At 36.3% G+C, this 21,811-nt stretch overlaps 1 protein-coding gene across 1 annotated transcript in view; it reads right to left on the bottom strand.

Annotated features, from left to right (window-relative positions):
* The window catches only part of CFAP99 (cilia and flagella associated protein 99), a 48,881-nt gene that overhangs the window by 7,034 nt on the left and 20,036 nt on the right, over positions 1-21,811 (bottom strand). The window contains exons 7-14 of the mRNA XM_042871709.1: positions 18,375-18,455; positions 15,738-15,803; positions 14,686-14,757; positions 10,727-10,815; positions 8,325-8,529; positions 7,006-7,147; positions 5,682-5,833; positions 1,809-2,014 (exon numbers count right to left, since the gene is read on the bottom strand). Coding sequence (XP_042727643.1) covers positions 1,809-2,014; positions 5,682-5,833; positions 7,006-7,147; positions 8,325-8,529; positions 10,727-10,815; positions 14,686-14,757; positions 15,738-15,803; positions 18,375-18,455 — 1,013 coding nt within the window. The remainder of the gene's footprint in view (positions 1-1,808; positions 2,015-5,681; positions 5,834-7,005; positions 7,148-8,324; positions 8,530-10,726; positions 10,816-14,685; positions 14,758-15,737; positions 15,804-18,374; positions 18,456-21,811) is intronic.

The raw sequence follows: 21,811 nt of genomic DNA on the forward strand, positions 1-21,811 counted from the left end.
CCTCTTTATAATTAATGATCCCAAGTTGTGACCTACAGTGCTTGGGAAGCATGAAAAGAAATGTCTTGTAAAATTGATACTGAAAATTTGTACTTCCTTCATTTGGAAAACAAATGGGTCTCCATTAAGATAAAGTATATTTCTGTATTCCTTATCATGAGTCTGAACAGAAACCATCATTGGCATGGTCATCTGTTCTAAATAACATCTCAAATATGTCAGGACAAATCCATGTTAACTTCACATTCCAGCATAGCTTATTTCAGGACTGGAAAGGTTTTAGCTCTGAATTAAGACAAAGAGCCTATTTTAAAGAAACCCAGCTGTGTACAGTATGTACACACTGCATATCTACCATAACAAGTTATTTTTAGAACACTAGAGAAATGGGTTTTATGTAGTAGACAAGTTCTTAATGCCTGGTTTGAATCTCCAGTGGCAAGCAATGACTTGAATTGCTCCCACAGGATTTCACATAACACTGAATGCTTGAGATGGGAATTTGTCTTCAGCTCAAAGTCTACTGCAGGTCCTTTAGTCTTCTCTCCACAGATGACAAAGAAGAGAAGGTCACTGATCTGTGCAGTCAATCCACTGGACCTGCAGTTATTGATTCACTAACCTCATTAAAATAAGTTCTAAAGTACTAACACAGTAAAACCTCACTCTTTGGAGATTAACTATCAGCTACAAACCAAATCAGAGCAGGGACCAGTGAAAACTGGTTAAATGAATACATCAATACTGCCTTCTGTAATTGAGATTTAGAACTGGAAGATGGATCAATAACATGAATTGAACTCCTAAGAAGCCACCTTTGGTATCTAAGTGATAAACACAAATCTAAAACATGTCTAAAGATGCATAGCTTTAGCCTGATAGAATATGTTTTCAGAATGTCAGCCTGAACTTCTATTTGCAAAAATAAATATGGCAAAACAAGAAGTAAACTATCAAAGTCACAGGAGAGAAGAGGTGAAAGAAAACTTGCAAGAAAAAAAGGCAGTCAAGATGCAGTAAAAATGGCATGAGAGCAAGAGGTGATCCATATTTACACACTTACACAGGCTTTCCTCTTGCTCAGATTTATTTGTAAATAATTTAAACTTAGATTTTACATTCCTTGTGGATGGGATCTGTCTTCTATGTATGTAACCATCTATGATGGTTATGGATCCTTTATGACAATGAATAATAAATATGATAATTAATAATAAATATGCATAATGAATACAAAATTTGATCAGAGAGCCTGTAAGCAAAGATTCTTCTCTTTGATCTACAGCTATAGTATATTTAATTTATATATTATTATTATTATCAGAAAATCTCCCTCAAAGTATCTTCTAAAACAATGCCTGCTCTTTCACATCACAAATGAAGTTCAAAGAAGAAAACTATAGCCCTTATATATTGGTTTAGATGAAAATGAGAAACCTCTTTAAGTAGCAAGTAAGAATGATTATAATAAAATCAAATCAGTTCTGATTAACTAAAAAGGAGCAGAAGAAAGAGGTTTTTTCTCAAACACAGTTTTGGCTCTGAATACCAGCACAGTACTCTCAATACTAGCTGAATACAGTGTCTTCAACCATAAATTCAAGTTTATGAAAAAGATTTGTTAAATTTGATGCAAATTATTTTCAGGAGTAAAAAGAAATCTTGGTCCCAGTGTAATCTTTGACAAAAGCTACATTGCTTTATGAAAGGTCTGAATTTTGCTCTTGACTTGTTTTTCTTCTCATGGAACTAGCAAAATATTAACAAAGTTTCAGTGTGTTAAGTGCCATATACTGTTTTATACTGACTTTAATGCAGCTGCTCGTCCAAGTTCTGCTCTGAAAATGGAAATCTGGTCCAGTTTATCTAGAAGAAGTTGTTCCTTAGCTTGTTTATCTTGAATTATCTGGTCTCTCTTCTCTTCCTCTGCTGCCTTCTGTGCTTCTCTAAGTAGAGCGAGGCGTTCACGTAGTTCCACTATTGACATTTCACAAATTAAACCATGGCCACCAGTCTAGGAAATAAGAAGTATAGATTTAAATAACACTCTAAATGGCAAGGAGAGAGAAAATGAGTACAATCACAGTATTTTGATTGTGTTCCAAATCATGCTGAATATCTTTTGACTTCAAAAAAGACAGGGATGACTCTGACCTAACTGCTATTTACAAGCTGCTTTTAACGTGTTGAGATCATCTTCTGTATGTGTAAAAACACAAGGCTCTCAAAACATTTCATGAAAAAATGTTGAAAAATAGAATAAACAAAAACACAACATATTTGCTGTACAATAAAACTCTACTTGACTTATCATTTAGTTTTAATAAGCTTTTTAAAGTTTTGAAATCTGTAAAACTGCATCTTTTCTATTTTGGTAAAACCAAAACTGACTTTACACTCAAAAATATGCATTTTTTGTATTCATCTACATCCAAACTACGGATATGAACTATGATGACATCTATCATTTTTATCTGAAAAGACTAGGAGTAAGCAATGCTCTATACTCAGGAAATTGAAAACTTAATGCCCAAATTCAAAATATTCAAATCTGAATTGAAGGCTTTTAAAAATTCACTTTGTAATTAAATTCACAGTGAGCCCTGTTATAAGATGTAATGAGACAGCAGCACCTTAGCTTTCATGTGAACACAGATAATTTCTAAACAGATTTGTGTACACTTGAAGTTTTCAGCCCTTATGTATACTCTCCCTTTCCCTGAATCTACACATTAATACATCTGCAGATAGGGAAAATTTGCACAAATATATATGAATACTGATTTACTCTGGATCCATCTTTGCAAAATTTCATCCCTTTCACAGCAATTAATATTCTGTTGTTTAACAACATATTTTTGGTACACATCTTTCATGAGGATCTGGTATTATGGCATGTTATAATGGAAGACATGGGTGCAGGACATCAAGATGCTTACCAAACTCTTTCTATACAGTTGCAAAGTATTAGGAGTGAAACACTGGTTAAGATTTTGATCACAATGGCCTTGATCTAATTAGTTCCATGGAAAATTAATGACAAAGTTTGGAAAGGCTGAATTTGAGGAAGGCAAAACAAACAGACAACCACTCCTCCAAACGTTATTTCTAAAACTTAACATAAGAACATAAGTGGTAATGATAAATATATGTAAGTAAAACTCACTACAGTCATTTCAATGGAGAGAAATTATTCAGCTCAAGAGCTCATGTGTTTTCAAGTAATCCTTTCCAGCAGAAAAACAATCCCTTGTATTGAATCCTGAGTTGCTTGTTGACAGAGTACAACTTGCCTTTCACAGAATAGAACATGAATGGGAAGGGAAAAAATCAACGACCAGCAAGAGAGAGAGATGTTCTGTTATAGACGCATACTCAGATTGTGAGTTTGGCTGCAAGACACCAAGTATCACAGAAACAGACTTATCTATCTGCTGCTACAATGGTGCTTTAGAGGGCTTATTATCGAGTTGGTCTGGAGACCTAATGATACAAACTCATCAGTGAAGGCCAGTGAGTCTTGGGAAGGAACCTGTGGAGTCCTCCAACATTTCCAAGAGTTTCTCCTGTGGTTTTGGTCCCCACAGCTTCTCTTTCTAAATCGTCAAAAGTTGAATCAGTAGGAATAAGTCATCACTCACTGTTTTTTATCTAAAGTTTGGCTCTTCAGTTTTGGCTCCATGGTTTCTGCTTCCACACTCCTCATGTTTACCAAACATGACCTAAACAATGGTCGCGTACACACAAGTACACACGAGTACAGGAGTAGCATAGAAGAAGAGTAATAGAATAATTCAATTAATCTTCTCTTTGCAACTTCTTCATAAATATGTACCACCATAACTAAATGAAAAGGAAAATGATTATTTCTCTCCTGAGATTTCAGTTTTGAGTGAAATTTGGTATGAAATGAATTCAGTTTTAAATATCTTGCCACTAATTTAAGCTACTTAGTGACTGCTGAACTGTATTCACAGAAGGTGAAAGGAAACTGTTTTGCAGCAGGGCATATATACCAGTGATTGTATGTGAGCATGGTAAGCAGACACCAAAAAGATTAAGGAAAGAGAAGCAATGTAATGGTAGGGATGAATACTTTCAGCACATGCATTCCAAAAACATCCAATGAAGACAGTGAAATGATTCCTAGAATAAGAAAAGTTCTATACTTGTGCAGTAAGTAATGCTGCTACTAGAGAAACTGAAGTGCCACCAAGGGCAGAACTGGGTACTTTAACAATTTTGAGAAGTAGTGTGAATTTTATGAATACATACTTAATTTCACTTAGCCTATAAACGTCTTTTGGAAAAAGAACAAGTAGGGCAAGCCATCACCAAAAGAATGCTAAATTACTCTGAGAACCATTGTAATAGTGGGTATAAGTGAATCGTAAAATGAGCTGAGATATCATTCAGGTTGACTCTCTTGCACTTGCAGTATGACCTGTATGGCCATCCTACTTTCAGCAACCTTACACTTTAGTTACTGTAGATATAGCATAAGCTTGATTTCAGTTGAGTTTTTTTAAATATGCCTTGAAACCTATTGTGCTTTTCTACTTTGTCTTTTGAGAAGAGCTAGATGGGAAATTTACTTTAAAGCCTGTATTTAGTTACAAACAGAATTTCAGTGGAAGCTCTGTGTCAAGTTGGCAGCCACATATATGGCAATGAAATTAACTATGCTGAAAGTAAGAAAGTACTGACACTCCAATCACCTTCATTTTCCTCAGTGAGAGCCTGCACCATTTTATAGAAGTTGCTGTGATTAAAAAAGTAATGACATTTCCACATGCAACCACTTTGAACTGTTTCATCTTTGCAGACTATATCTTACGACTTTGCAGCCCACATCTTATGATTGAATCCAGGTAAAAAAACAAAATGATCACATTTAAAATTGGTGAGGTCATTTTGTATTACTCTATGTTATCCTTCTTTTCAGTTTGGAAAGGAAAGGAAGATGAAGGAGTATATTTTAGATACTGTTTTTGATTTAGGGGTAAGATAAGAGATTTCTGGATGCCATGTAAATCTGGGAATTCTGCAAAAGTGACCAGTCAGGTGTATCAGCTGTGAATCAATAGTAAGTTCAGGAAGTTTGGGATACATTTACATGGAGTTAATCACATATGCACTCACAAGTCACTTGCCCAGTACATGCACAACAGACAAGCAGGTTTTGGGTTTTCCAGACAATCTCTTCCATATACCTGAATGTTGAAAGTTTTAAAAGCACAGGAAATTAATTTTGTCAATTACTGTGGCAATCACCACTGCAATATGAGCAACTATACATCACTTTGCACTTTGTGCTTGTGTCAGTCTTCAGTGAAGACTGACAAATCTGTGACTTTGTTAAAGTGGATGGCACACGTTGTACTCAGTTGGCAGTCTCTTTTTGGAAGATGTCTGGAAATTTAGATACTGGCAGCAAAATTCAAAGGAAATTCAAAGAGCCTGTGATTTCACTTACTATCAGAAGTGGTGAGTTCTCACTTCTCATCAGAATATTCTCCATGATAATATTTTACAAACTTTGTGAAAATTTCAGATCTAATCTTTGTCTCATGGGGTCACTTTGTGCTTCACACTACGCATCTCCATGCAGTACACAGTTCCTATGAGTGTGTGCAACACATACAGTACACATAAATGTAAAAACAGTGGTTTGAGCTTACCTCAGTTAAGTCAACAAATTTGTGTTTAAGGATTGGTAAAGATTCAATGGCTCGTATTTGTTGAATTAATTCATATTTTTTCTTAAGTTTCTCTTCCTCTTCTTCTAAAGCTTGCCGAAGTAGTTCTCGATTTTCTTCGCAAACTTCCTGAACTGAAAGAAAAGAACCAATCTCTGTTAGCCTGTTGCATATTTTAACAAGTAGTCCATCTGGAGAAAAACTCATGCATTTGTGAATAATGATAATAATACATATCTGGAGGTACTTGAAGGAACAATCTGTCATTGGTGGGAGGAACAATTAAAGAAACAAATGAGTACTCCCACCTCCACTATCTATCATTCTATTCAACATAGAAGCATATTGTATACATACATGAAGTAGACAATTTGAATGATTTCTTCTTAATTTCTGTTCTAATTAATGTATATCATTTCATTTTTAAATAAAAGGATATTATACAACATCAAACACTTGTAGTTTATCAAGCTGTAGGTATCCTAGAAATCAGTGACCCACAAAGCTTGGTAGGCTTTGCTATGCCATTTCAGGTTGGCTAACACTTTCTGCCACCCTCAGTACAAGTATAGAGATAGTGAAGCAGTGAAAAGTATTCTGCTCACCAAAATATGCACAACTTAAGGGAGCCCTCTTGTACACTGTTAACATTTATTAACATGTGTTAACATTTGTTAACATGGTATTGCATTGGAATATGTACAGCCTTCTGCCTGGATTTCATTCACTGATGTCTTAGCTAGGAATTTTATGTAAGAACTGTGGAGGATGTGTAACACAGTTTCTCTTCATTCTAATGGCTGGTCTGTCTTGTGCTAATCCTTCTCCTTTGTGGTACTGTTCTTTTGGCAGATGTCTTTTCTTTCTTCAGCTACAATTATCTCCTCCAGACTGTCTTCTCTAAAGAAGACAATAATCTGGAGCTATGATTCTTTCAAAGAGGTTGCTAGGCAAATCCTCTCTTAATGGCATGAATCACAGGAATCTGAGCTTGCTAAATTGATTTGACAAAAAGTACAGCCATTCAAGTATGCTGCTTTTAGATGGAGGAGAAACCAGTTGCAGAACATTAGCATTGTAATCTTCCCTTTTAAACAAAGTTTAATTCCCATAAGCAGTGAATTAGAATTTCTGATCTACCTGCTACCAACTTAGTCCTAAAATTCATATTCATACATTTATGGGAATTTATATCCTGGATATTTTCCACAACTTTCTTTCAGAAAAATTGTAATTGCCCCTCTAAAACAAAGTAATCTGGGGACATTTGGCATCATATCTAATTTTTCTGGCTATATATAAATACCTATCTGCTGTTTGTATTTCTGAAGCTTTAGTTTTGCTTGCTTTGCATTCTTGTGTCCTTCCACGACCTTCTCCACCAGCTCTCTCATTTCTTTCTGTTCCTGTAGACATCTCTCTGCATACTCATGCATCAGCTCTGCTTTCTAAATCCCAAAAAAACAAGTTAATAAAATTCCTGATAACCAATGATACGAGTGTTTCAAATAATTGAAATAGTGCAAAGACAACTGCATTCACTGGACAATATCATCCCTGAAACTGAGGTTAATATAATGGCTACAATCATTTTTGTGTGGCTGAAAGCAACCACACTGTGTTCAGCTGTACATGTTCACTTCACTGTGTTCAGTTGTACATGTTAGGGTTCACTTCAAGTTGCTGCTTGATAGTCTGTCTAGTCAAACTTAATGCCAGAGTAGCTAAAAGGTGTTTTTTTAAGGACAGAAAAGGACCCCATTAATACTTTAATTTAATTAATTTTAATATCCCTTTTATATTATGCACTTCTTGAAAATCTTTGTGGGTCTGTTCTAAATTGCAGTCACTACTGACATCTGTGAAAGATGACCAAGAGAAAAGTAGTGGTCAGCCTATGGGGCATAGCAACAAACCAAGCTAATAGAAAAGAAAAACAGTGGACATAGCCTGTGATAGTCACTTTTGAAATTATTAATTCTATAGTACTTGATTATTTCTTGAGCATTTGCTTAGTTTATAAGAAAAGTGCCAGAAAAAAGTGAGTCTGGAAAAAAAAAAATTAGCAATGTTTTGGGGAAAATGTGATTTGCCATGTTGGAAAATATGTTAAAAGGTACTTTCTGGCTTCAGTGTTCCATTTTCTGTATCTGTACATCAACGGAGGGTTCCTATCTGAATTTTCCCCAGGAGACATACAGCCATGTCGGATAATATGAAATAAATTGAATTGATCTTTTAAGGAAACAAATTTGTTTAAATTCATGACTCCCATTTAACAAGATAATTAAATTAGTCACATATTGGTGATTTCATTGCAAACGGTGCCTAATATCTCAGTATCTGAGCAAAAAGAATATTAATAATGACATGAAAATTGGGAAGGATGCTCTACTTTCTGTTTTTACTCAATTGAATTCAGAAGTGCTATCAATCAAATCAAACACTCATGAAAACTACTTACATTGCAGCGTCTGGAAGTTTTAGCATTATTTATCCATTGCTTATAGACTCCAGTTAGTAAAGACACAGTACAGAACTTTTATAACTACTTGTAATAGGCATCATCTGTAGTAAATTTTGCAGTAATTGAATGCAGGCAAAATTTGAACAAAACTGTATTACCTCTTCTCTCATTAGATCAGCTTTCTTCTTATTTTCTTGAATTACATTCTGATGGGCTAGAATGGCCTCTTCATGACTCAGTTTCCCTTGAAGCCTTCTACACTCTATTTCAGCCAGCTGCTCTTCCAAATCTTTTCCACGCATCTGCTTTTGCCATTCCAAGAATTCAGACGGGTCTCCAGTCCCTCGTAGCAAATTTTCAATTCTGCAAGAGTGAAGGGAGAGTATATCATACTCTGGCTCTCCAGCCCTGCTTTGGTTTATAAAACATTTCTAGAATTTTTTTTCTGTGGTATAAAGCCCTTGATCCCTGCAGAGAAAAAAGGTAGTCACTGTGAGGACATCCCACAGATGTATTTTAATTCCAGTTCAAGAGGTCCTACTAGGTAGAAAGCCTGGGAAAATAGGGCAGTAAGAAAGTGTATGAAGGCATGGATGTGAAAGTTGTCAGCACAGTAAAGCCCAAAGACAGGGCTAACTTTATTTACATGTACATTCTTATATGGAGCAAGGAGAATCAGGCCAAAGGTATGTAAATTTTCTCAGAGGATTATTTTGCTTAGAGGTAGAAAGAACTAATACATTTTCTCTTTGGCAGTTTTCTTGCCAACTTTGCCATAGAGAAACAAAAACTTTTCTGCTTATTTCTGTTCCTGTTTTGTATTTCACCGATTAAATAATCTATAATATTTTTGTAATGAGGTGAGGAAGTATTCAGCTGTTAAGTAAAACCACATTCTTATTTTTTCTGGATGGTCAAGAGAAAAGCAAAACAAAGCCCTGCAGATGGCCTCTCAAAGTCCAGCAGCAAAGAACTGAATGAGCCAAGAGCTTGGGAACAAACACAAAAATGCAGTGAGTTGTGCCTTACTGTTGCTCTCCAACAAGTATCTATGTGTTTGTTGTGTGTTAAATGCAGCTGAACATTACATCTGATGAATAAAAAAAAATGTTAGGGGAAACATTATTCCTTTGCTGAGTGCAATAAAATTCTGCCAGATAAAGTGAACAGTAGCATGTATAATTGTATGCAAAACTGTGTAAGTATACATACACAGCTGTTAACAATAGCTGATAGCACAACCTGAGTGATGTGTAAAATCTTACTGCTGAAATTCTGATCCATCTATCAACATTTTTCACAAAAACCAAATTCAACTTTAGACAGTCATTCCAGGACTTAGAATAACAACAGTATTTAGTCCTTATCTTGCTAAGTCAGGTGGATTAGTAAAAATACTAAATCAAAATGACGATACAGGTTTTATCTTAGTTAAAATGTTCTGTATTTCTAGTTATAGAATACAGTCTGCAGCAGACATTCAGAAGCCCAATTAAAATCTGCTGAAAATCTGTGCCACATAGTCAGGCTTCCTTACGTCAGAGTTCCATGTGCATGAAATGGACCTACGAGATCTTATTCCCCAACCCTACGATTTAGTTGCCTGTATTCAAACACAGCTGTGTTATGGTGCAGCTGTGCACCACTGGATCTGACTGCAGAGAGGAGCTGTGTGAAAAACTGCTGAGAAAATTGTATCTGTGAAGCTTCTTCCTGGAAGTTGTATTTAAACATAGAAGCCTTTGTCCTTGGCTATGTTGCAGATATGCCTGAGCCCAGCCTTGTACCTGCTAACCCAACTTGTTGACTTGTCTCTGGGCTTGGCCTTGGCCTTACTCATCCCTATAGTCTTGCCTAGCAATTGCTGGATTGCTGGCTGACCCTGCTTCCCCTCATTGGACCCACTCTGCTGCCTTACCAGCATACTATGGGACTGAGTGGCTTCTCAGTGAGGACACTGCCCTTGCATGCCTTGTTGTCTCCCACACTCCTGCTCATCCAGCTTGTGGACCAGCATGGTCTTAGTCCTCCCATACACCTTAATGTGATAGAAAGGGGCAGGTATTTCTATACACAGATAAACAGATTCAACTATCAACTCTGCATGTATTCCCTCCTCACCCCCTCTCCTCTCCCCCTTCCCTCCCCCCCCCAAAAAAAGGACAATATATGAAATATTTAACATATATGCTTAATATATATGCTCCTTTTATAATGGACACAAAGGTAGATATGTATTTGGCTCATTATTTATTCTGAAGAACTGGAACTGATGTAACAATTGATCTTTATTGGACTTTACAAATGGACACTACCCAGAGTGCAAAATCAGAGCACAGTCACACAGCACATCATCTATAGTAAAATAATGACTTCAGCGTAAATTTTCATTTTAGTCCACTTTTCTGTTTGTCACTAATGCTTACAGAATAGCTTCTTAATGCCTTATAAAAGGTCCTTTATATTAGTTTACCTGGAGTTTGTGTAATTATTGTAATGTTGTCAATTATTCTTTATCAAGAAGTGTGAAAAATCATCTGAGGAAGATGCGTGACCATACCTCTGGAGCTCCTGTTCCATTTTTCGCTGATAGAGGGCACCCTCCCTTAAAATAGCTGCTGCATTTAATTTAATAGGTAAATTGTCGATCTGTCAGGAGAGGGAATGTATATACTATCGTTAGTAATGTAAACCATAAAACAGAGTATAAAAACATTTCAATGGGTTAAATAAATCGACCCAAGACAGCATAAATTTTGTTTAAAGCATTCATCTAGCATTAATCTGACATTCACAATGAAATTCCATGCTGTTCATAAACCACTCAAGCTGCTTAAGAAATCAGCAAAGTCCCCCAAGTGGATTATAAATTTGTAATCACTCTTGGACCATGTCAAATCCCTTAGAATGTTCGCTTCCTTTCATTTATTCAGTGCTCAAGTTCGTAGTATGCATGGATTCCATCTGGTTTAGACAAAGGAAGTAAACTGTTTCCAGAATAAAATATTTTGAGTGCCTGTCTCTGAGGGAAGGTAAATTAACCAAAAACATTAAAATAAAACACAAGCAGTACCTCTTACCTGAAGGTCTCAAAAGTTTTTTGTGTTGGTTTTATTTTTTTTTATTTTTTATTTTTTTGCAAATGATCACTATTTTAACTTCAAAATATTTCTAAAACAACTGGCATTACCAATTGCCATATCCATTTTCTAGATCCTGGAAGCAAAGTTCTCAGTGACTCAGTCTTCACATTACAACTTGGACCAGATCCTGTAGCTGCTTTGTAGTTCTTCAGAGTACTGCCTTAGGACTAAACTCCTAGACAATCTCTAAATACTGCATGAAGAAGGGAACAATCTCTTTGCCAGATAAAAATACTCCTTGCATATGTAGACTGCTCAGATGACAAAATATAGCACCTTTGCAAATGCATATAATTAGATGTGATCAGAACGAAGGCAAAGCAGGGCAGACAGGATAAGAACTGGGATCATTCCTGCAGAAAACAAAGCTTAGTCGTGACACATTTGACCTAACTCCAGAAAAAATTCTTTGTTTAATATCCAAACATGTATTTAAACTCCAAATTAACAGCTTAATGAGAAGCTGCCAAACAGATGCACAGAATCACTCTAGCTATACACTGCAAATATTGTGCGTACTGCAGTCTCCTGAAACGTGCAAGTTAACTGGAAAATGGATATTTTGTAATTGATATTAATTAGATCGGTTGAAGATAATGAATGTATGCTATCACCTAGAAATTCACTGAGTACATTTACAGAGTTTTCCTCACAGATGGCAAAAAAAATGCGGTTTAGTTTGACTCACTATACTTACTCTTCTCAGTGCCTAACTAAATCCTTCCTTTTGGTCCACCTATCAGCCCTTATCAATGTCTTCTGCATTACATGACATTTCCTCTTGTCATTCCCCCTCCAGCCTGTATTGTACCCTATACTGATGTAAAGTAGACATTTTCTCTGACACGTAGAAATTTCCATATATTTGGCGATTACCTGCATAGATTTCAAGTTCTGTATTTACTAAGTAAAATGTGGCTAGAGAACTGAGTTAAGTCTGATTATGAAAATAAGTTTAGCTTCAGATTCTCACGTTGTTAAACAGAAGTATGAATGAAGCTCATATAGTCAAAATTACTAGAACTTCCAAGATACGTAAAGATAGGTATAAATAAAATAACTGGAAAGATTCTTCTGTTTCATGTGGTATCAAGGAATTTCTGAATTTTTCTCATTCCCTTTCTGTTGCGAGATACTTTCAAGATGAGAAAACAGAAAAAATCTGGCAAAATGTAGACTACTGTAAGTCTTTTTCTTCTGTGGAAAAAGATTCATTCACTATGAACAACAACACACAGGAGCTCACCAAAACCAATACATACAGAAAGAACAAGGCCAGATATGAGCAAGAAGCAGATTGAGACAGAGTGATGATGCATTTGTACTGTCTCACTCTTGCAGTGAAAAAGATAAATAGAGATCTTGTAATGGCAATTAGAAATAACTGCTGGTGCACACAGTAAGTGTGTTTGATAGAATTGAAAAAATGCATTTAACATACTGTGAGTGTTCTAAAAAGAGAAAAAGAACATAATAGTTGGTTAAAACATTATGTGATGTCATTCATTTGAGGATAGATTATACTCTTTGTAACACATAATGGATAAACCTTTCTCTATGATGCATGGATAGGTAGGCAAAAGGAATGGAAAGTATTTTGAAAGTCAGTAACAAGATACCTATCTCAAAAGTTATAGCAGCTTCTTGAATATTATCTATCTAACTTTTATGGCAAATGTGTTTAGATGAGATAAAACTGATTTGCTTCCAGGGAAGACACTAGAGGTGTTAGAAATATCCTGATCAATAGAGTAAGATGCTAGATCCACATTTTTCTTTATGTGATTTAGGCAGATGGCTTGACTCTTCTGAGTTGGCACTTAGGTTTCAATTTTTTAAATTATGAGAGACAAAAGTGGAATATACATAACCATGAACCAAGTTCACATAGTCACAGGTCGTATGTTTGGGTGATCTGTGCAGGTGTTTCCTGACTTTTTTTTTCTTTTGAGGGCAAAAGAAATTGGGATGTGACTGTTTTCCCATAATTTATATGGTCTTAGATTGTTAGAAAGCAGATTGAGTAGATGATATTGTTATTAACGACAACTTCAGTATGTGATTGGTGCCAGATATTCCTTATAATTTTTTACTAGAAACCCAGTTTTCAAGAAGGAACCAGACTTCCCAAAGTCTGTAAGAACTGTATCTAAATACAGTTTTAAAAAGTAGGTAGATCTGCTCACAAGGTTTTTTAGGTGACAGTACAAATACAACTTCTACATTTAACTATTCTGGAGATGAATTTAAATGAAAGGTGACTGATTGAATGATGTAAGACTGAAGATTATCTGTAGCATAACTACCAAAGAGATGGCAATGTGAGTTTTCATGTGTTATACAACCAAGAGTGGAACAAATTTTCTGTATTTACAATTCTCTGAGCCTTGCAAATCCTAGCAGAGAAACATGCAGTTTAGTGGATTTTATGACCTAAGTATGTGTATAAAGGGCAGAAGATAAATAACCAGATGGACAGTATATTGCATATCAGGCAGTCATTATCCAGAGTCAGTGCTCAGCATTCTTTAGGGTCTCATTTTGAAACAGTCATTCATAGTTGTAGGATTCTTCTGTCTCTGTGCTGACTTCTTAAGCCATTAGTTCAGTTATTTTCTCCCTGTGGGCTATTCTTAATACTCATCATTTTACATATAAATTTCTCCACTTGGAATTGAAAACATGGTTAAAGCAATATAGTTTCATGCTGCAACTGCAGACAACTTACTTGTCAGTGTTCTGAGGGATCTAACAGGCTATAATTGCTGCGGCCAGCCTCGCCTAGAAGCTCCACTCAGACCCTTTGCCCATTAGTCCATGATCCCCATTTAAGCTAAGCGGGGGGTTGTCAGTGCTTTCCTGTTACACTGGAAGTAATTCAGCTCCTTGTCTCTCCGGTTTGGTATGTGGCTGTCCTTACTGGACTTCCAGTATGTACCTGCATTGATGTAGCACTGTTTCTTAACTGGTCTTCCTTGGTGCACTCCAGACCTCACAGTTCATTATTTGCATAAGGATGATTGGCAGTCAGCAGAGTCTGTCACAACCACCAGCCTTGCCTTGTCCTGGGCAGATACTGTAACCTTCTTCCTGAGTGGTGTGGGCACTGCCTGTGCTTTTGTTACTCTTGGCTTCCAGTTTGGCTTCCCTCCTGGAGTAGCCACTCACCAGTTGTTCGCTGACCATTTCCTTGTGAATTGTTAAAGGTCCACAGGCCTAAACGTGTAAACCATAAATCTAATCCATTCCATTCTGGCCACGGAATATGACATAAAACTAAAGATTCCATTAGACTTTGCACCACCAAAAAAGTCTGTGTTTTTCACTCAAAAAAATTGCAAGCATATCTAGCAATGGGATCTAAAACATTACTCACCCTGCTTTGGATCTTCTGAGCCTGGAATGCTGGCCTGCTTTTCATATTGTCCTGTGTGTTCTGCAGTTCAAACTAAAATCACATTTTTCCTTTTCAGAGAGATATTTTCAAATACTCAGCAAACGATGTTAGCTCTGTACTGAAAATCATTCCTGAGTTTTCAGCTAGAGCAACAAATATGATCACAGCATATATATTTTCTTGTTATACATTCAAAACTTGTTATGTACACCCAGTACAGTGGTAATATTTCATATCAAATGACCATACAAATGTAGGTCCAAATAAAAACTTATGACAAAGATTATTATTTTATTTCTATAACCTTTATTGACTAAAATAATGCCAATGAAGTAACAGTGACATTTCATTTGCCTATTGAATTCTACCTGTCAACCATGAAGGCATTCAGCTCTTAACTGAAACAGATATTGGGAAGACAAAATGTGGTGTCAGAGGATATTTCATGGAATCATTAAAGTATTCAAATTCTACTGATGGTCATTAATTTCATTTTAGAGTGATACTGGCAAAAAAGTGTCTACACATCGTAAGGATGAACACAGTGAATAGAATTTGCAGATATGATGAATATATTATATAAATAGTTTGTGACAGAGGTGTAAATTAGGAATCAACAATAGCAAGAATTTCATATGAAAACAAGTACTACTGCCTCAGCTTGGTTGATCTGTGGCCTTAAAAGTTAATGCAAAAATACTAGGTTTAGAAGAATATTGCTGGTTTGGAGACTTGTTGGAGTAGTATCATGGAGGTCTCATTGTCTCAGAGTCAGGAGAATAAAATAGCAGGACCAGAACAAAAGGGGGTTGTACATTATAAATGCAAAGAGGCAACTGTCAGTATGGCTGCTCTACGATCTGAAAACAATAATAAGGATGTGAACTGACAACACAGTTTTAAGTGACAACACATAATTCCCAGTCCCAAATAAACAAAAACTCTCAAATATTTTGAGATATCTTTACACAACTGTTATTTTCATCTTCATACTTGGAGATATTTAAGCAATAAGGTATTTTGTAGCATACCTCTGCTTTTTCAGGTTTCATGGCCGCACACCTGAACTGGTTAGTGTTTGCTTTCAGAAGCAGATCCTAGGATAAAAACAATTATCTTAGGAGTATGGTACATTCATAGTCTCTATTAATTTTCTGTCTGAAAAAAACCCTGCAGCACAGACAATATACTAATTTCATTCCAATGAATGGGGGTTATGGTGAGAAAGGGGTTGGCCCCTTCTCCCACGTAACTAGTGATAGGACCAGAGGAATGCCCTCCAGTTGCACCAGGGGATGTTCAGGTTGGATATTAGGAAAAATTTCTTCTCTGAGAGACTGGTCAGGCACTGAACAGGCTGCTCAGGGAAGCAATTGGGTCACTGTCCCTGAAGGTGTTCAAGAAATGTTTAGATGTGATACTAAGAGATATGATTTAGTGGGGAAATACTGGTGGTAGGTGGACTATTGGATGAGATCATCTTGGAGGTCTGTTGCAATCTTGGTGATTCTAAACCTGGACTTACTATTTATCTGAATTGTCATTCCTCATGAAACATTTCTAGTTTCTACACATGTTGTCTACATATGTTTAATGGGTTCTAACTTTTGCACAGGGCATCAGACCTCATGCTTGGTCTTCCCATGTGAAAGATGTTGCTCATTTAAACTTTTACTTAAAATCCTCATAGTCATCTACAGCATATCAGTTTCACAGATTCTAACTGTTTCCACGTAGCCAATGAAAAATGGCTTTGTTTTTCTGTTAAATAAGAAGGCTGTGATCAGAAGATCTGAGCATCAATGACTGCTCCAATATCCATAACAGTAATTCCAGCTGTCATTTCAAATGGCAGGGGGGAGGGGAAGAACAAGCATTCACATTTCCTGCTTTTAGATATTTCTTTTCATTGTAATTTCTAATCAAATCAGTCTGGATTTTCCAATGTCTTTCTTGTGGTCAGCTGTCCATAGTATCAGCACTTTTATAATCATCTAGCATATGGTTACTAGTGCTCTCACCCCATTTTTCACAGCTGGTCAGACTTTGTACTTACAGCTGTAGCTATTACAAAAATGCTACAAAACAACTGGCATTTTCTTTTAGGACCCAACATTTCAGCTTGTTTAGCAAAGAGTCTAGGGAAGTGACCTTTGTGAATGCTTTGGATTCCTTTTATAATGTTCCAGAGGCAACAAAAACTGCTGTTATTGCAGCTATAATTTCTGTGGTAGTTTTCTTTTGTTCCTTGTATTCATGCATTTACTTCACCGAAGAATGTGGCTGGTATTTAAGTGATTTTATAGTTGTCATAGAGTTTTGACAATATAGGCACTGTGATATCTTGATTTTCCTCCACAGATTTTCCAGGAAGTTCATATGTACAAATAAGCACATAGACAAATAGATGTGTGCTTTCTCCACAGTGGGGAAATAATCAGAGGATAAAAAATAATGCAGTACTGTTTGATAATAAAATACCAACCATTGGTAATGTGGTGGGTCAGCAAAAGGAACGCAAAATGTATCCTTCTAGAATTTATCATGTTGTAGCTTTCACTGTAGTTTAGGAACAAAATCCAATGCCCCTTTCACAAGGGCATCAGGAGAGCCCAGAACAGTGATAAATGGTTCTGTATGAGTACTAGCTTCTAAAAGTTGGAGTAAGGAGAACGGAGGTGGGAGAGTTCAGATAAAAACAAATCAAATAGCACACGTTTTATCAAACTTATCCTGTGATTGGATCGGATATGGTGACTGCAGTGTGGGCAGAAAGAAAAGTGGGAACTGACATTTAATTAATTCCCTTCCAAAGAGAAGAAGACAGTAATCTGCTTTAACCATAATAGGAGCTAACCTGACAAACAGGCTTCATAACAAAGATTGGATCAATTCAAATAGCTAGAACTGTTTCTTTCTGTGAAGGCACTTAAACAGACCCTCCCTTCTCTTGCTCTCTTAAGACACAGATCATGTACCAATTCAAATATCTGGATGTCTCTTTCTATGAGGGCCTTTATCAGACACTCCCTTCTCCTGCTCTTTTAACACACAGACCATGTACTCTGCTTCTTTACAAATCGTGATGACTTCCCACTCTCAGTCCACTGAAGGAAAGAGAATGAAGTCTGTGTGAAAAAGAAGTTAGATTCTACTGATATTTTAAAATTCTGAGTAATTACATGGTTATTTATCAGTTACTACAGAAGACAAATGAAAGTATTGAACATATTTCAAGTCTGAACATATTTCATATTTCAAGTCTGAACATATTTCATATTTCAAGTCTTGATTATTAAGTGAATGCGTTAAATACCTACAGGTACTGTAGAAGTAAAAGAAACAATTTTTAGCTTGTGAAGAAAAGGAAGTAATTGAGTTTCTACTGCCTTTCCTAGTTATTTGCATAATCTATCGTGTAATTCCTATTTGTGAATAAAAGGTGGACCTACATCCAGACAGTTAATATTAAAATGAAAATGAACAAAGGGTGATGGAACAGATTAGAGAATACAAACTTCATGACTCTGGGGAAAGAGACAGAAGTTATTAGCTGCAAAAGAAAAAATGTTTCAGATAGAATTTGATGACTTGTGAAAACTGGTACAAATTGCAGAACAAATGATTAGAAGAAAGAAAAGAACATAACAGGTACATAATATACTTACTTCTGCTTTCTGGCGATTTTTTGTTTTGATTTTCTCCAGTTGCTTTTTTTCCCTTGGAGGCTTGTAGGTGCTTGGAGGGACCTAAGAGAAAGGCAATAATCTCCACAATATGGAATGTAAAACATTCAAAGTTATATAGCCTTGCAATGAAAACACTGCGTTCATCTCCACTATAAATCAGCTGCAGTTATTTTTAAAATATTGTTTATTTTCTATTAGTGCCAACACAGAAGCTGTGGACCGATTCCAATTAGCTGGGACCACCCAAGCTTTTCAGACATGTCCAGTATAAGACAAGACTTGGACAATGGACCAGAAAGAAAGAAAAACATGAAACAAGTATAGGAAAGGCTAAAAAAATAAAAGAACACCATAGGCCCTATGAAGGGGGAAAAGCAGATGCTAGAAATGAAAAAGTTCTGTTTGACATCTTATAAACTTGAGCTTCTTAGCAGTTAAAAGTTAAAAGGTGAGGCACTTTGGCACAGGGTATGGCCAAAGCTGAGGGAAGATACATATTTCACAGGTTATTAAATGTCCAGGAACTGCAGGAACTCTTTGAGCTGAAATGTTTGGAATCTGAGAAGGTTGTTGGAGAAAGCAGCAATTAAGCTTGTCTCTTCTGTGTGCTCCTCCTACACATCTATGTTTGGTCACTGCTGGAGAAAACACACTGGGCAAAACAAGCCTTTGCTTTGGTCTACTGAGCCTGCCCAGATGTACTTTTGTAAAACTGGAGATGTAGCTTAAATGTTTGGAGGTAGAAGACTCAGTCTTAGTCAGAAATTTGGGCAAGAATTCACAGGAATTCAGGAAATGCTACAGATGAAACGAAAAACATACAGTCTGGCTGTCCTATGGCTGAGCAGAAGACTAGGCAGAAGCGGGGAACAGGAGCTGCATGGCTTTCATTACAGCTGAAGCTTCTCAGGGATTTCAGTATTTGCTTAAGCAGAATCTGTAAAAAGACTGGATGTCTCCTTCCTGCGTGGGTGAGACAGTCTACCAGCTTACAGGACATCTGCTTAAATATTTATCTTGCTAAAAATGTTCTACCTCCAATAGAGGTTTCAAAATTAATTCAAGAATTAATGGGAAAAATCTGTAATGGCAATGGGGGCATCCCATCTGGTTTTACTGGGCTATATAAAGAGCTATGCTCTGAAAAACTCATGGCACTGATGTACTTTCCATCGCCTCTGCTACCTGACATCATTATCTACAGGCAAAACAAATGCACAGATAGAAAAGGCCAGCAATTAAATGCATGGGTGAGACTACTCAATATCTTTGTGAGCTTTTTAAGTGAAGTAGAACTGAAAGTATTTCCCAGCAATATCTACAATTTTTTATCATGCTTTTATGGATGGAGAAATTAAAGCCCAAAGGATTTGCAAAGAGTTGCACAGGCAGTATCAGTTTATTTCACTCTTCCCAATCATGTGCTTTACCTGCAAAACTGCAATCATCTGCCAGTGTAAGCTGAAGATCTGTCCACAGAAAATGCTGTCCATATTACAAGTAATTTAAGGAGGAGACTTTTCAATCAGCTTTTTTAGAAATGATCCTAGCCTTGTAATTTAGCCCTCAGATACCATGGTTATGATTACCAATCAGGCAGACAGATAGACAACAGAGCAATTACCCTTTCTAATAATAAACAATTTGCAGTTGTCAGAAGAGGATGATTATATCTCTATAGGCAAATTGTAAATTCCAGCAATAGAGAGACTGGAAAGGCCAAACTGTGCCTACTTAATTCTTTAGTATAAAAAAAGGAGGCTGGGAGTGACACACACCAAGCTTGCCTTTCCCATCTAGCAGTGGTCAGGTTCACCCACGGTTTCTGGATATGCTTCTACCAGAGGTTTATTTCAGGAGCAGGCATCATGAGAATTTTAAGGAAGAACAAAATGGCGTGACATATCACTGAGCTGACACCGTGCAGAAAGAAACAGAACTACAGGCTTTTCTATGGGGCCCTGAGAGAGCAGGGCTATTAAGTGCCTTAAAGGTGCAGAGAAGCAAATATCCAGAGAATGCCAAACCATTTCTAAGAAACTGTTTCAGTTTTGTTTAATCACACCCAAAATACGCACCCAAGTAAAAATTCCTTATGTTAGATGAGGCAATGTCAAACACCAGGAGAATATAAGCTTCAGGAAGAAGTGTGAGAGGAAAATATTGTACAGAATGATGAATAAGCACTCTGAACTTTGGTATTGACCAGAATTCTATTTTTTGGTTGTAAGCGATGCTTATTCTATAAAAAGCTTGTGTTTTTATACATAACAAGATCATGAAGGCAAGTATATTGCTTGCTCTATATATTAGCATTCCTCTTAATAACATACAACTCTCCACCACACAGTATCCAAACCAATATAGTGCTCTCACTATATCTCTACATCTTTCTTGCCATCTGGACTGCCTTTTCAGTCTCTGCTGAATGTTCACGATCTAAAATGGTGATGCTGGCAATAATGTGACAAATCAAAGTGAAGCTTTATTTGCTGAGATAGGCAAAGAGATGGGCACGTCATATGTCACCACTGCACTAATGGTTTTGGATTCACACAAACTATTGCATTTGCAGACTTGGCCAGAATGTAATCCAAATTTTGTATAACCCTAACAATGCAAATGAACTTAGTAAATTAATCTGCATTAAAGCAAATTTATTCTAAGAGGGCCTGCACAGCATAAAGGCATTAAAATGACAGCAACATGACTCATTCTTATACTGATTCAGTAGTTATTAAATGCAGTTTTTCAGAGCCCAGTATTAAGTTGTTCCAATGTAGAATTCCATTAACTGTGTAACACACTACCATTAAATTGCTCTGCTCTCCTAAGATGTAAATGGTATCTAAGAGCATTCAACATATGCATTATTTAAAATCTGAAGTGCTAATGCAAGGTGGCAGATAATACTCAAAACAATGACTTCCAAGCTTACTTCCCACTGCATTTAAATATAGATGATTTTGGAGTCTTTATTAAGTTAGTCAGAGCAACTTAATCCCAAATCCTGTTTGCCTTACCCCAGTGAGGTAACTTAAAACCAACTGTGCGTCTCTGATTTGTACGACTATGACTGAACCAGAATCTTGAACATAAAATAAATAAAATAAAAGCTTACCATTTCAAAGACAAACTCATCTCTCATTTGTATGTGAGCAATAAATTTCAACAGAAAAAAGAAAATTTAGAGATTCAACATTAAAACAAATAGTGAGAAATAAAATTCCACCCCAGTTGCAAAACTGGAGTCCATCTCATCTCCACTGAAATTGCTTTGCTATTTGTTTTAACAAGTTCATCTAAAATATCCTGCTAGTTTATAATTCTTCTTTCATTTGAATATTTTTTCTTACCTGCTTCATTGCATTATCCAAAGCAAGCATTTTACAAATCCAAAGACTACCACAAATTTT

The sequence above is a fragment of the Lagopus leucura genome, unplaced genomic scaffold (assembly GCF_019238085.1).
Source record: "Lagopus leucura isolate 7727_CA_CO unplaced genomic scaffold, USGS_WTPT01 Super-Scaffold_100004, whole genome shotgun sequence".
In the NCBI taxonomy this organism is placed as follows: domain Eukaryota; kingdom Metazoa; phylum Chordata; class Aves; order Galliformes; family Phasianidae; genus Lagopus; species Lagopus leucura.